The sequence below is a fragment of the Nipponia nippon genome, unplaced genomic scaffold (assembly GCF_047370975.1).
Source record: "Nipponia nippon isolate SJK-2023a ecotype South Korea unplaced genomic scaffold, ASM4737097v1 scaffold_3, whole genome shotgun sequence".
Lineage (NCBI taxonomy): Eukaryota > Metazoa > Chordata > Aves > Pelecaniformes > Threskiornithidae > Nipponia > Nipponia nippon.
Window position 1 is genome coordinate 118463929 of NW_028262347.1, and position 15572 is coordinate 118479500.

General features: G+C 39.0%; 1 protein-coding gene across 1 annotated transcript in view; it reads right to left on the reverse strand.

Moving 5' to 3' along the window:
- Window positions 1-546: 546 nt before the first annotated feature.
- The window catches only part of GFRA1 (GDNF family receptor alpha 1), a 160706-nt gene continuing 145680 nt past the window's right edge, over window positions 547-15572 (reverse strand). The window contains exons 10-11 of the mRNA XM_009476062.2: window positions 7290-7346; window positions 547-5247 (exon numbers count right to left, since the gene is read on the reverse strand). Of these exons, the coding sequence (XP_009474337.1) occupies window positions 5086-5247; window positions 7290-7346 (219 nt within the window). The 3' untranslated portion in view covers window positions 547-5085. The remainder of the gene's footprint in view (window positions 5248-7289; window positions 7347-15572) is intronic.

Genomic DNA, 15572 nt, shown 5'->3' on the forward strand with positions numbered 1-15572 from the left:
GCCACATCTTGAATTTGTTGCTCTGGCTTTTATGAATGATAAAAGAGAGAGAGCATCTAAGGAGGAGTTGCAGGACTTGGCTTCTGATTATTGAGGTGACCATATCTAATATGTATGTATTAAGCATAACTGTCCCCTGAAGGCAAACACACTCAGATGAAGAGAACATGGAACAAGGGTGTATGAAAGTCAAGATAATATTGAGTTAAAAATGGGAATTCACCAGCCTCCCTGATTTTACTTTAAAAATGGACCCATTAGAATTTCCCAATGAAACTTCTTACACTTGAGAAAAAATACTACTTCATGAGACTTTATCTATTTGACTGAAATTCCAACTGGAAAATACAGTAGAAGTATTTAAAAATTTTCTAAAAGATTGTGAGAGTTTAAAACTTTTTAATTCTTATTCAGTACCAAACTAAATTTTAAATTCCATCTAGGGAATAGCAACATCATGTTTTAGCTTGTTCTAGTCAAACCAGTGCTAAACAGATAAAATAGGAACTTGCAATTTCCTCCCCTGTTAAGGTGTTGGTTGTTCAGTAGAGACATATTCCTGATCACATTTTTTTTCTCAGAAGCAAAGGCTGTAATTTAAAAAAAAAAAAAAAAAGAAAAAGGCAACACTGAGGCAAATCTATAAAGTGGATTACTGTAATGACCTTCCGAAGTTAAAGGAGAAGTTGAAATAGCCAATAATTGAAATGTCATAGGAGGAACTGAGCTGGTAAGAAAAAGCAAATATTTAAAGATGAGAAATATTTAACATGTCACTGGATTAATTTCTCTGCCAAGTTCATCAGAAGCAAATATATTTCTATTTGATGTCAGGGACATCAGGTAGAATCTGACTAACCTTATGGGCATGAAACAACCTCAGAGGTCTCTTTAGCCCAGAATAGTTTTAATGCAGAAGTCCTGTCAGTGAATGTATATTTTTCAGTGAGGTAGATCCACCTTGGTGTTGAAGACAAACAATTGCATTTTATAAAAGAAAGTTACAGTTGCTATACAAATAACTGCTCATTCTGTTGTCTTTTACTGCTTACTCTGAAGGAGCTGCTGTTCCTAGCAGCATCCAGCTCTTTTATTTCCATGAGTCCCAGGTCTGAGATACTCCTGCCACTTGGCATACACAAAGTTTATGTCCCTTCAGGGAACTGTTCTGAGTTTTGCACTTCTCCTTCACTGGTTTCTCACCATTTCTCTTTCATCAAAATATCATCGTGATTAAGCCAACAATCACAAATTAAAATTAGATTAAGATTTCAAGGTGATTCCTTCTCTGTTTTATTCCTCTCCAGCCTAATTGCACAGGCTTAGCAAAGGTGTGTATTTTCGTGTTTTCAGTCTACTGAATCAAACTGCAACATCCCTCAAATTGTGAACAGCCTCATATTCAAAAGGTTGGGTCTTACAGGGACATAATTTAATTAAAAAAAAAAAAGGCTGGGAATAGGTCTCCAGAGTCTGTCTATGCAATGCTTTGAAACGATTAAGAATTCCTGTTCCTCCTAATTCTTCCTAATGACACAGTAGGAATGAAGATGTTCAATGGAAAGTGGCCAATGCCTCAGTGAAGACAGACGGACGACTCCTGCTTAGTGCTTGGTACCTCCCTCCCCATTTTCTTGAACCAGCTGTGATCTCAGAGAGTGGAGTCAATGAAACAAGGGCTGCACTCCTCGTTACTGACCGAATCACTGCACAGCAGTGTCTACTCCTGTAGGACTGCTGCCCGTTGGAGGATGGCACTGCCTGCACTGGGGCAGGGGAAAGCCTCAATTGCTATTATTTTTACTAATATCTGAAAGGTTCATCTTCAGTGCCTCTTTCATTGGACTAGCTTGTGGAATTAATGTACATTAAATAGTGCAAACCCTTAGCCATAGACTTCAGTTCAGTCTGAATTTTATCTTCGTGTGTACTAATTTAAGAAGAAACATAAACACAATAATCAGGTTATTTGACATGGCAGAGTATACACACTCCTAGTAATACTAATGACAATGTCTGTTCCATTACGTTATATGAAAAAGGTGATTTGTATATGTTTACGGTAGCCCATGATTTAATTTACACACAACTGAATTGGTTAAATTTACAGTTTAAACAGTAGATCATCTGAATGTACATCCTGTATTTGGACAGCTCCTATATTGTTATATTGAGAAAATTAATGTATTAAAGGAATACGTAAAGCCCAGCCTAAGCTTGTTCATTGAGCACTCGACACATGGCATTTTAGTGACTGAAAGGGGAAAAAAATTAAACAATTTGCATACTTCAGTACAGTAGCAAATGACTGCATTGACAAGGTCACTGTGCTAAACTGATATCATCCACACCACACCCAACTTCTAAAAATCCTCCAATACTTGCATGGTGATGCCCGTAAAAAAACTCATTAAGTGTCAGACTCTTAGGGTTTTTTACCTCCTGCCTGTTTAATAAGCAATTGATTTTTTTAATTAAGAATTCAGTGTGCTTTTAATTTACACAGGAAAAAAAGCTTGAGTGCTCTGTTTTGTTTGTGGTAACATGGCTAGCTGTATAAAACGTCATTTCTTCCTCTACTACATACATAATTGTATTTCCAAAGGTAACTCTCATTGAATCAGATAACTAGCAATTTCTTTTGTAATCAGGACCTAATTAGGTTGTTGTTTACAGTATACGTGATCAATAGCTTTTACACTGGATCACACAGTGTCAAAGCTCTAATAATTGGTATTAAATGTAATAGAGAGACTGTAATCAAACAAAATGTAAAAAATCTTCAAAAAGTATGTACTATACTGGGAGGTTATTAAAATTCCCGATACTGCTTAAAATGTTTAATGTGCTGAATACAAATGATATTTTAAAGAAAGCTTTGTGGATCAAAGATGGATTTAATAATTGTAATGTTTATGAATTTGTTTTGAAAATATTTTTAATTGGATAATGTCGGACTTTTGAATTATAATGCTATGTTCGTTAGCATTTCAATAAGTTATATTATCAGCTCCTTTTGACATAAAATAATTTGATTTATTTTTTAAATCATGAATCTCGTTATTTTTTTCTGTTGTCACTAGTTTTCAATAATTTGATTAGCTTCTACAAGAAGAGCAACAGGAACCACATGGGCTTTGCTGGTAATGATGTGCTATATATTTCTTTTCCGAAAGCAGCTCTGATGCCTTTGAAAGTAATTTGCCGTTTCTTATCAGTACAGAATTAAAGAGTAATATTGTCTAATTTGTTATGTTCAGTGGCACAGAGCATCCTAGAATTCTATCACATACACGGTGCTTTGAAACCTCTATTATTTGACCATAATCAAGAGTACATAAGTGAATTTCAGAATTTATGAAAGTGTTTATTATTAGCTAAGAAAAAGCTCAAAAGATGAACTTGTCAAGAGGTTTAATAATCCCTTAGTAAGACGGGTACTTTGCACACTCCCAAACTTCACTGCAGTTTATAAAACAGTAATTTGCACCTTATAGTTGTATTGCAAATAACTGATCTGGACATTTCAGAGCAGGCCTGGGCATAATTGTGTAAGTCTCAATGTAATCTGTAAATTCAACATGATGAACTCCTTGCTTGGTGAAGTTATCTTCTACTTTCACTACAAACAAAAACTGATTACTGTTGATCATTTAGACATAACTGCCTGTAACAGTCAACAAGCCATCACAGTAAGGTATAAAGACAGCCCTTAGGAGAAATGCTGCCTATTTGATGACATTTAAAGCTTTAAAGAATTCCTTCTAGATACCGCAGAAAATCATCACGAGCCAGCACTGGCTGTCAATGTCACTGAATGAAAATCAAAGCGATCAAATCATGTATACTGGCAATATTGCCCTGCAAACCATTAAAACAATTTATGGAACTGGTCTTGCAAACAGTTCATCATGTCAGCAATGCCAAGGTCTGCAGTAGGAACTATCAGGGTGAGAAAAGCCCGTCACATGGGTGAGTGTGCATGATGCTGCCTTGTAATTGGATCAACCACCCCTTTGTGTTGATTTTAGCAATCTAAGAAATAAAACACAGTTTAAATGACATCCTACTACTTCTTTTCCCTCTACAATGTTGTGATAAGAGAAGTAAGGCATGAAGTTCCTGTAACTTTTTTGAGCTGACCTTATCAGCTGTGTATAAATAGATAATGCTGTTTTAATAGAGCAAATAAATTGTATGTAATTTTTATTAAACAAACAGTATAATAACTGGGCTATATTATCACAATGAAAGCATAGAAGGCCATGGACTGTACAGCTGAAACCCTGTAGCAAAACTTGTTTCTACTGCTTACCCTCAAATTTAAAGAAACATGTCTTTCTCAAGCTTTCACAATGGCGGCTGCTGCTTGTTAATTTAAAGAATCTTCACCCTTGTTAAGGCTAGATTATTATAATTAAAAGATAAATGTACTGTTAGAAAGTTCTATGCCACACTCTATGAGAATTTAACTGAAATACGTACATTACACCTGTATGTGAATTATAATGGCTTCTCAGCAGGGAATGCAGAACCACTTACAGTACATAAACATTTAAGGAGGAAAATGCTAATACACTGAAAGAGTTTAACATCAGTAACAATTTATCAAATGAAGAAGTTTCATAAAGTCCACTCTCTGGGAGAACATTCACCGTTAGACAAAAGCCTGGCATCCTCGATAGTCTGAAGTTCAATCAATTTGAAAACCAAAACCATTCAATGAGATAAATAGGATCTTAAGAAAACTGCCATCCTCCTTCTCAGGTAAAAGCCAGAATCAAAATAATCATTATTAAAATAATCCAACCAGGTCGCTTTACAGGCAAATTTACACTCTGTCTCTTTAAAACACTGCATGCCCAAAAGCCTTTTGGGTTTGGAATGTAGCACTGCACCAAGTATTTCACAAAGCCTCTAAATATCACAAGAAGCTTTTTTAGAGAGAAAAAAAAAAAATTCCAGCTGACTGAAACTGTTCTAGCAGGAGTGCCTCAGCTTAGCTCCCAGACCTGGAATTCCAGATAAACAACAGAGGACAGGAAACAGAATTTTTTTTTTTTTACACGTCCTTTTGTAACGCAGCTACAAGACGACTGATGAGCTTAGGAACAGACAGAGTGAGAGTGCAAGTGTCATCAGAGTGAGCGGTGTGCTTAGATAGAAGCTTCTAGGAAGAGCGAGCGAATTCTCCGAAGATATGTGACTGGTGGAGACTCCTGCTGTGTTGTCTTTCCCAATAGCATTCTGCAAGACACAATACTTTCCTTGGTCACCATTACACATTTTCATTGCAAAATATTTAAATCTACATCATGAAGTTCATCTTTTGTTTGCTCATGTCCACCCTCCAGTTACCTATCTACCACTATCACAGATCGAAAGATACAAAAGACATAAAAACAGATGTTAAAATAACAGTATTTTAAAGTTAGTTTAAAGGATAAAAACACCAGTACAGCACAATTAAAAAAAAAAAAAAAGAAGAAAGTATTAAAAAATCCCTACTTTAGCAATGGTTCCATGTGTAAACCTGCCCTTGTTAAGTATGGCAATTTTTTCACGATCTGTGTTTATTATGCCAGTTTATTTTAAAAAGCAAATACAGGACCCACAGAGAAACTGCAACTTCTGCACAGTCAACGGAACACCTTTGTTTGGTAACAAGTTACTTCTGGATAACAATAGATAAAATCTAATCCACGGGATCAGAAAAGACACAGGTTTCTGGCTTATGAAAAATTATCTTTCTCACGCCTTTTTTTCCTTTAATTGCTGCATTATTTACATTCTTTTTCTTCTTTGCTACTAATAATTAAACAGCATGCATCTGCAATACAGATTGGCAGACTATAGTAAGCTGCTTAAGGAGGAGGTGCAACAGGAATATTTCTCATTGCTTATCATCCTCATTTGAAAAAAAAAAAAACCAACCAAACAGGTATAATCACAGAATCGGAACAATTTAGACTAGAAGGGACCTCTAAGGTCCTTAAGTCCAATCTACTCCATACAAAGTTGCTCAGACCCTACAGAGGGGACAAGCCTCCCCCTGTGCTGGAGAGGCAATGTGCCAAGGCACAAGCTAGAAGTACCCAGAAGAGCAGATACAAAGAATAAGAACAGAGCATCAGTTTCTGCCGGAATGACTCTCTACAGAGCCAGGAAGGTGTTCGTGGATAAATCTCCGTGCCATTCCCTCACTTCGCGATTGCCTGCCAGGACTGGCTAACTGGAAGGCCTTGAAATGTAAACTGTTGGAGGTAGTAGAGGCATTGGGGGAATTATCACAATATGCTTTCTTATACTCAGCCCTTGGCATCTGGTTTTTGGAAACTGTCACAGATAGAGTATGGAATAAGATGGACCAGCAGTTCTTATGGTAAGCTACAGTTACTAGGACCTTCTTGTGAAAGGTCTTTTAGCCAGCACAAGATGTCAACAGATCTGTTAATGTTACTGCATTGTTCCCCCACATGTTACTAGGCTTCATTCTAGTATCTACAGGAAATTCTTAATCAAATCTAAAGAATTAGGAATGGGCTATAGAATTGTCATTGTTTAGAAGAACTGCAAATCTGGACTGGTGAAGAAGAACCTGAAAGATATGCTCACATCCATGTGGTGGCTTATGCCAGTACAGCTGGCTTGCTCCAATGCCTAGGCTATGTGCTTCCACATTTTAAAAATTAATTTATGTACATCACTAATTATTAAGCTTCCTGAGAGACTCAGTACAAAGGATATGGACTGACAGACATGGAAACTGATGTAATGTTTACGTCTGAAAGGGCGCCTTGGAGGTCAGGCTGAGCAGACTACTCAAACAGCACTGGGAGGTTCATGTCTCTTGGGGCTGTCGATCTGTCTCCTGATGTAGGAGCATTGCATCTCCTGATGTGAACATCATCTCATGCCCTAAACTGGTCATTTTTGTTAGCCACAGAATGATGTCTAGTATGTTTCTGTGTATTTGTTAAAAGCCATATCATCTTGTGTTCCTGCAGATTATTAATTAATTATACTCACTAGGTGCAATGGCAATTACCACAGGATCTGCCTAAACATGTACTCCACAGCTATTAAAATATAAAGTCAGCAGAGGCCACTTTGAGCCCAGCTCCAGATTTCTGAGTAAGATCATTCTTTAATACACTATGGTATCCAAACATAACAATACTAACACGACTTTAATGTAAGGTAAGCCCATTATAATCTTTACAGACTTTGAACATTTTATATTATGGGAGACATCTGTGCTGTGAGACATACAGGACCCACACTCTTACCTCATTAAGACAGAGCTCTGTATCTACAGATTCATTGGATTTCCGCTTCTTCTGTGCCTATGAACAAATGCAAAATTTATTCCCTGTACAATTTATACATACAGCAGCACAAAACAATTAGAGAAATTTGCATGGGTTGTCATATTCCTGTAATTTTGACAGTGATTTGCACATGATTAGCAAATAAACTCTCCAAATGTAACTGCATGTTTTCCAGTAACATTCACATTCTGATCTGAATTTACAGCAAAACTTCAAACAGTCAGCTAAGGGTACTTAGTAATTACAATGATGAGTGCCATCAGCTGCTGAGAACATGTTATGTTCTCTGGCCCCTTAAAATTGTGCTGGATGTTCATGAGAAGTAATGAAATATGACAGTTAATAATTACCATAATATCACTGCATATCAACAAAAAAATCTATCGTATGTCTCAGTTCTAGGAAAATATACAACACAGGAGTATTTTATCCTTAATGATTCTTGCAATTTCTCCATGTATTATTATGAAAATATAAATATAATTTTAATACATTGCATGACTGCCACAGTCTCTTCTAGAAAGTTACAAAAAGAACATTTAATGTCTTTTAAAATATATACTTGTAATTCAAATTGAGCTGTTTGTTTACATTGCATTCACTAATTAATATAGATGGAATATTATTAAATGCAGGAATATTTTAGATGATCAAAGACTAAAAAATGAATCTGTTCTATCTTCAGCCATGTCTTACGATGAGCATCCCTCTGTTGCTACTACTGTGTGCTCTCCACACTGACTCAAGTAAGAAACATTCCTGGTGGCAGCATCATACAAAATGAAAGCAATAGTGTGCACTCTGTCTAGCGTCATAAGGTGTTTAATATTTGCATTGTTCAAGCGAACATGACTGGGCTGGGAGTTTTCTGCTTTTCTATAATAGCAATAGCAATCCCCATGGGGCTGAAGATATTTTCAATAAATGGTGCTGTGGTTGATTTAAGTACTTCAGTGATTCTCAATATCATTTCTTTCTTTGTATGTTCCAGAAACATAAACAGCACTCTTTTATAGAAGCCACCAGTGTTAAATGTACAATCAAGTCTTATAAGAGAAGACCTGGATTTGCACACAGAAACTGCTGACTGCACTGAGCATGCCTGATACTTCCTGGGCGTTCTGTTGGACTTGCAATTCATTTCCTGCAAAAAATGAGGATCTGAATCTCACTGTGTTGCGTTCATTGTACACTGCAGAATCCCACTGGTTTTGGCAGGGATGGACTGGACTGAAGCTGATGCGAGGAAGTGCTAAGCATTCTGATTTTATACTCTCAAAAAATTCAGTTCGTCATACAGCTATTTTATTTTATATCTGAGAGCCATTGGTGCTGCCTATGGATATAAAATATTCTTTGACCTAATTCCTGATTTTAGAATCCAAATGAAGGAACTGAACTTCTCATGAGGAAGCACATTCCCTGCTTTTCTTTATACTTTCATATTTATAAATAGATATATTAGAGACAACTGAAAAACTAAAACAGCTGGGATTTAAGAGGAAGACAGCTTAGCTATAGTAAGAATGCATACTGTATATATGTTGATAGTTTTCAAATATATGACAAAATAATAGCTCAATTCATTAATAAACAACCTCCGTGAAATCTCTCTCTTACATACCCTTTCTTGGTAATTAGTACCATTAAAGTGGTTATGGTAAACATAAATTTAACTATCTCAATGGAAAAAGAAATGCCTGGAAATAAATTCGCTACAACAAGAAGCAACACAGTGAAGCCTTCCTGCTGTGTTTGCAGTGGCGGTGGCATTCAGAGAGGACAGGAAACTTCCTTTAACGGCAGCTGGGTAGATTTCAACTCCTACATGGCTGGCTCCAAGGAGACGGGTAAAGAAGGAGAAACCGGATTTCAATCCTGATTTTCTTATATCCTAAACACCCATACTACATTGAATTGGAATGTGAGGCTTCAGAGGAGGCCTCAGGTTCAGAGGTTCAGATCTTGACAGTGTAAACTGTAAGGATCATACAAGCCTCGTATTTCTTAGTTTGTCATTCAGTGCTAAATTTCCTAGTCCACACAAGCATCTGTCTATTGGAAACATTGTGCTTTGCTGCTTATGCCTGCTTTGGATTCATAATACTGTGTTAACTACAAGTCTACTCTTGGTAGTTGGTCTCAACACCAAAGTTAGAATTTATGTTCCTTCTGTATTGTGTTTTGCAAATGAGAAAAGAGAAAAATATCATTATTCTGTCCATATGCAGCCTTCCTTGACTTCATTCAGCCTGACAGAGTGCAACAGCTAAAACATATTTACCTTTGAGAACACTATTTTAAGGGTAAAATCAACATAAACAAAATCAACGTAAAAAAAGCTTTTCAATCATTTTGATCAATATTCCCTAGCTTTCATTTGGAAGGTAATACTTCTTGTATCCATATACTTAATGCAGTCATTCTAACATCAACAACACTTATTCACACACATCCTCTATTATAAAGTCCTCCTTTCTTAGAATTGAAAAGTAATTTTAATAAACAAGCAGGCTTTTCTCTTATCAAAACAGAAAGGACAATATCTTCCATTTAAAAATACAGGGTGGGGGAAGCCAGAGGGAAAGAAAAAACTATAATTCTGAAGATGAGATGAGACATTATATGCCAAGTTTCAAATTGGAAGAGTACATTTTTACTGTTGAGTTATAAACCTGTAAAAACGGGTTATAATAGAAATGCTGGCATAGGCTGCACTACTATAATACAACAGTGCATCACTAAATCACAAGTAATGAGGAAAAAAAAACACCTATGTGTTGAAGAGAGTGCTATAGAAAGTGTGTGTCCTGTAATTACAACCTAAGGGGAAAATTCTTCCCGCCCTACTCTTGGGCAGAAAGGACTCTACATGTAGCAGAACTGCTGTATTTGTGCTACAGTGAGTGAACACCTTATCAGAGATAAAAAATCAGGGCTTGGAAGTTATGCCCATAGCCTTGGTGGAAATACAACAAGACTGGGAGACATGCATTTGAATTATGAAGGATATCCTCAGCCATCACATATTTACCTCACAACTCCTTCCATTATCCTAAAAAAATAAACAATAGAAATGTGTGCCCATCACGTACAGCTGCAGACAATTCTGACAGGGAATATCTATGCCATCAACAAATTTGGGAAATGAGGGCTGTTCATTATGCAAGATGCCAAAGAGTCACTGCCAACCCCCACCTCGGGTCTCCTACGTGCCTAACAAACAGGCAAGAAGGTACCTTCAAATGTGCTAGAAGTACATAATTCCACAAGAGTAAAATAGCACACACAAATGGCTAATAAGTCTGTATTCAAACTTGTATTTTTTTGAATTTTAATATAAAGCTCCTATCTGGTGACAAAAAGATCTATGGGAATTTTGTCATTAAACAAAACACAAGCAGGGCTGGGCTGATAAAAATAATAAAAAAACAATGAAAAAAAAGCAGCTTAACAAAACTGGTTCAACATATGGAAAGAGGTATGAGATTTTTTCTACTGAGGTAAGGTAGCATTTGCTAATGACTTATACACTCAGCTGTGACATGCCTCTGACTGTACAGCAAAGTTATGTAAGACGGGCTGACACTCACCCCGGCTTCTCAGGGAACTGTAATTCAGTAATGTGGGCTACTCTGACAAAGCTGCCCCCGTACTGCCAACGATCTTGCACTCACATAAGCTTTTATATTCTGTAAAAATGAACATCTGCTTTTACAGAGAATCTTATCACTGTGGTAGCACAAGCAACAGATGATATTTAGAGATAATCATATTCATGCACCTCTTGATGAGATCTTCACTATCCTGTACGTTAGTCACACAAGCCTTGTTTTGGTCTTCGCAGCCTTCAGCTTTTAATATTCAAACCGAAGTGTTGGACTGAGTCAAGAGCTGGTAGAGAAACCAACTGCATGTCCAGAAAATACAAAACTCTCATGATCAGAAGCAGAATATTACTTATTTCTTTCCTAGAAAGAAATGAGAATCAGGGCCAGCAGAGGAGCTAGTGGTTTTCTGAAAGGAGAAAGGAATATCGCTTGTAGAGGTATTTCTCCTTGAGACACAGGACTCTGGACCTCAATGTTTCCTTCTAATCCCAATGGCTCCTAGATGAGTTCAGTCATATGTCCTTGCTCAGACACACCCTAACCTAGTCTTCTCTTGTCCTGCACCTAATAACCACGGTAAGATCCTCCCAAACCTAGTAACTCTCTGCTTCCCAACCCCCAAATCCCTCTACCGCCATCCTTTGCAGACAGAAATGCTATCCTGCAATTATGCATCCAGCTTCTACAAATCACAGCACTACGTGGTTAGTAAATGCATTAAACACTGCAGTGGTATCTCACCAGGAGTCAGTACACACATTATTTATGGCTTGTCATCCAGCCATTTTTATATATCCACTACAGCACGCATATCTATGTTACTCACAGCAAGGAAAAGGTCTGACCAGGGACGGCTCCAAACAGAGGTGAGCTTTAATTTGGAGGGAGGGGAGGGAAGAAGAAGCATGTAAAGGTAACTGAATACGTTGGACCTGAATGCAAACAGGCACAAAGTGAGCATCCCAACTCAGAAACCAGTCCCTTTCTGTTAGCTACACACTTTGGGCCTTATGTGCTTTATGGAACATATTGCTTAGACATTACAGACAACAGAAGTATCATTACGATAGATATCTGTTATGTGGGTTGTTTTTTCAGCTAATTTTAATGAGTGTGCCTTTGTCCTCTCCTGAGACGCCTGGTTAGTTATGCCCATATTAACAAGCCTTTCTGAAGAAGAGAGACAAATCTCCCAGAATACATCCTTCAAATGGCCACGCTTCTGAAGTAGCTGTAACAAATGAGGGCGCTTTTTCTTTTTCTTCTTCTCTTGTGTTGATTAGAGAGATTTACTATGCAACTAACCTGTTTTTCCAACAGCAGGACACAATAAGCAGAGAAATATACAGATTGTAAAAATGTAATCAGTTTAACTCTTCTGCGCTCACTAAGCATTGCGTGCATCTATCACAATTGTCAATAGTATTTTCTTATTAGCACAGTACTACTGTGCCATGCTGGAGTATAAATTACTTTCAACAGGGAAGACAGGCAAAGTGCAGGTCAGAGACACAGGCCACTAAAATAAGGATCCAATTCAGCACAGAGTAATTTTGAAACCCATACCATACAGCCAGGGTGCAAAGCTATTTAAGCTATAAAAACAATCAGCTTTGCACAATCCTATAAAAAAGAAGTCAGATCTTTTTTTTCTGGTTCTTTTTTTTTTTTCCTGTGCTGAATCAGCCCTGAAGATACAAGCTTGGGGCATGAAATTATCGGTCGTTATTCTGCATAAAAGCACTACAGTGCTGTCACCCTGCTTTGTAGTGTGAAGAAAGTATCTTTTAAAAACAAGCATTACCAAGACACTGCTGGCACTAGTCTCCAAAGCTATGTAGATAACACCCAGCACAGTAAGAATGAAATCACAAGTTTTTCAGCTGGGAGACATTAAATAAAGCAAACCAATTATCCCCTTGTGCCGAAATATGCTCTGGGGAAACACACATAGAGTTTCGCAGGCTGCAGTGCAGTGCAATGAACAGTTTATCAGGCAATCCCTTCAGATCCCATCACCTCCCAGCCCTAAGCTCCTGTCCCCCACAGCTTTGTACCTGTCCTAAAATCACACAGTTTGTCCCCATTCTCCTACAGGGGTCTTGTCTGGCTTTCCCCCCACTGCTTTACCCCAGCCGGGCAGGGCGGCGGACCCAGGCAGTCCTGTGCACTGCAGAATGCCCCGACTGCCTTCGGGGCCAGCCACCCTCTGGTTTGCCAGTTCAAGCATTCAGAAATCACGAGTCAGGCCCCATACAAAACCAGCAGACAGCTGCTCTGTGGGCGACACTGCGCAGTGACAGGTCTACCTAGCTCACCTTCACAAAGCTCTGGCTTTCTTAAGGGAACACGCATGGCATTTTAAAAAGTCCCCTTATCCCTCAGCATGAATAGATTCTTGCTGGTTTTGAGTACTTAAGCACCAGAAACAAGGGATAGAGGGCAACCTCAAAGCAGGGAGTTTTATTTTCTGGTCAGGAAAGGGAAAAAGGGATGGTGGGTCTCCTGAGATCATTTCCACGCATTCCTTCAGGAGGAAAGGGGGGTGAAAAGACTTCACCGCAGGGGAGGCAAGAGAAATCCTTTGGGAAGAGGGGCTGGGACACATATAGGTCCCTGTTTTGCTAAAGCCGGCTTTCCAGCTCTTTGGTCACCAACGAGGTAGCACTGCCTAGGCTCTTCTGGACAGGGCCAGGCAGGCTGGGAATGGTGTCTCTTCCCCAGGCCACTGGGTAACGATGGATCAAATTAGCTCTGGTCTAACAGGTGTCCAGTGCAGAGACGTGGGTCTCCTGAGAGTTGTAGATGGAAACACACTTAGCAGCAGACATCACTTCAGAAATCTGAGAAATGGTCCTAAAAGTTGATAAAGTGCAATACAGATAGAGAAAAACCTCCTCCCTCCAATCTCTTCAATCTTAAAATTAAGAGAAAATTTGATTGGGGGGTCAAGGGAGGGGGCTGAGAGTAACCTCCCAAAATGAGCAGAAACAAGTGTGGAAAGAAGGAAAGATGACCTGTACCATATGGATTATTGCTGGACCATTCCCAGATCCTTATGTTAGTAAAGATGAGACTTAATTAAGCCCCATCTCTCACTGCACTTACATGGCTGCGACAATATGGCACGAAAACTTCCTAATAGCAATCTTAAAGGTTTTATAAAGAAGAGATCCTAGCAGAAACACCAAACTGATCAAACAGCTTACAAGGACCAGACACAGAGATCTTAAAATATTTATTTCAAGCAATTAGTCTCCCAGTAAGCACAGCACAAAATATGACACCCAGCCAAGACAACTGAACTGACTGACTTACCTCTCATGGCAGTACAGTAACTTGCTAACAATTTTGTTTTCGTGTTCAGTCAGTCATTTATCTGAGTAAAATGAATTTCTATAGTCCTAGATTCTTGCTTCCTATTTTTAGGGGATATTATGCAATTCTCCAAATATGGTCTTTTTATGGATTTGCCTCAAGCAAATATTTTTGCATTAAGAAAGACAGAGGAAAAAACAGAATACTAAAAAGCATAGATGGAATAAGTTTTGTTAGGTTAATACCTCAATGGCTTAGGCTGCCTAGGTTTTCTTTTTTTTTCCTCTAGTTATAAAACTGAACAGCCACGTAATCCAAAGTCGAGGTGTTTGGGGTTTTACTATTAAAACCCATTTCCCTAGTGATTCACCACAGCTATCAACCCAGTGCCATACATAGCAGTTACAGGCAGCATCTGGCTATTGCACACTGAACAGCATCTAAAGAAAAGCAGCAGGAACACAAAGCCATTACAATCCCAGTTAAAAGACATACTCAGCTTTTAATTTTGAACAAAGGTAAGCCACTGAAGAACTACAGATCCCACAACACTTCCCCAGGCTGGAGTGTGTGCCCTTGCGTGTCCAAATATGCAAACAAAGTTGTTCGGTTTGGCAGCAGGCGAAGTACCTACCTCCCCTATTAGACTGGGCTACGTGGTGCACTGGAGTGTGGTGTAAACACTCCTGAGCAGCTGTCAGCCATGGCTACTAAGGGACTAAAAGCAGCTCAGCCAGAACAGCACAGGGCCTGCATTGCACTAATGAGCCTTGAAAAGAGGCACCATACTTATGCAGCTACAGTGCCTCTACACCGCATCTCACACCTCCAGGTGTGCCTTGGCAGGTAGCTGCTGGCTGGAGGGCAGCTGCGATCTGCTGCTCTGTGCTAGGCAGGCAGGCACTATGCCTGTTACTTGCAGGCAAGTTCTCCTTCACACTGAGCAGATGACAGGACGGTCTGTGGCTGGGACTCTGCTAAGAAAAGCCTGAGAGCCTCCAAAGCCAAAAGCAGAGATGCAGGGAGAGAGCTCAGTAGGGATGCTCACTGCATCGGTTGGCCTCATGAGACATCCAGCTCTGAGCTGTCAGCAGGTGGAAGAGATTAAGAAAACAAGGTCATGCGTTGCCTCCGCACTCAGGTGGCAGGACCAGGGGTCCTCTGGTTCTGCAGCTGGAAGGAAAGATCAGGCAAGCTTACTTGAACACCAGTCTGCGTGAGGCCTGGAGCGCTGAGCATTACAGGAAGCTTCTGTTCCTGCTATGCCAACCTTAAGCAACTGTTATTATTGCTGGTTTCTTGAGCACCGCGT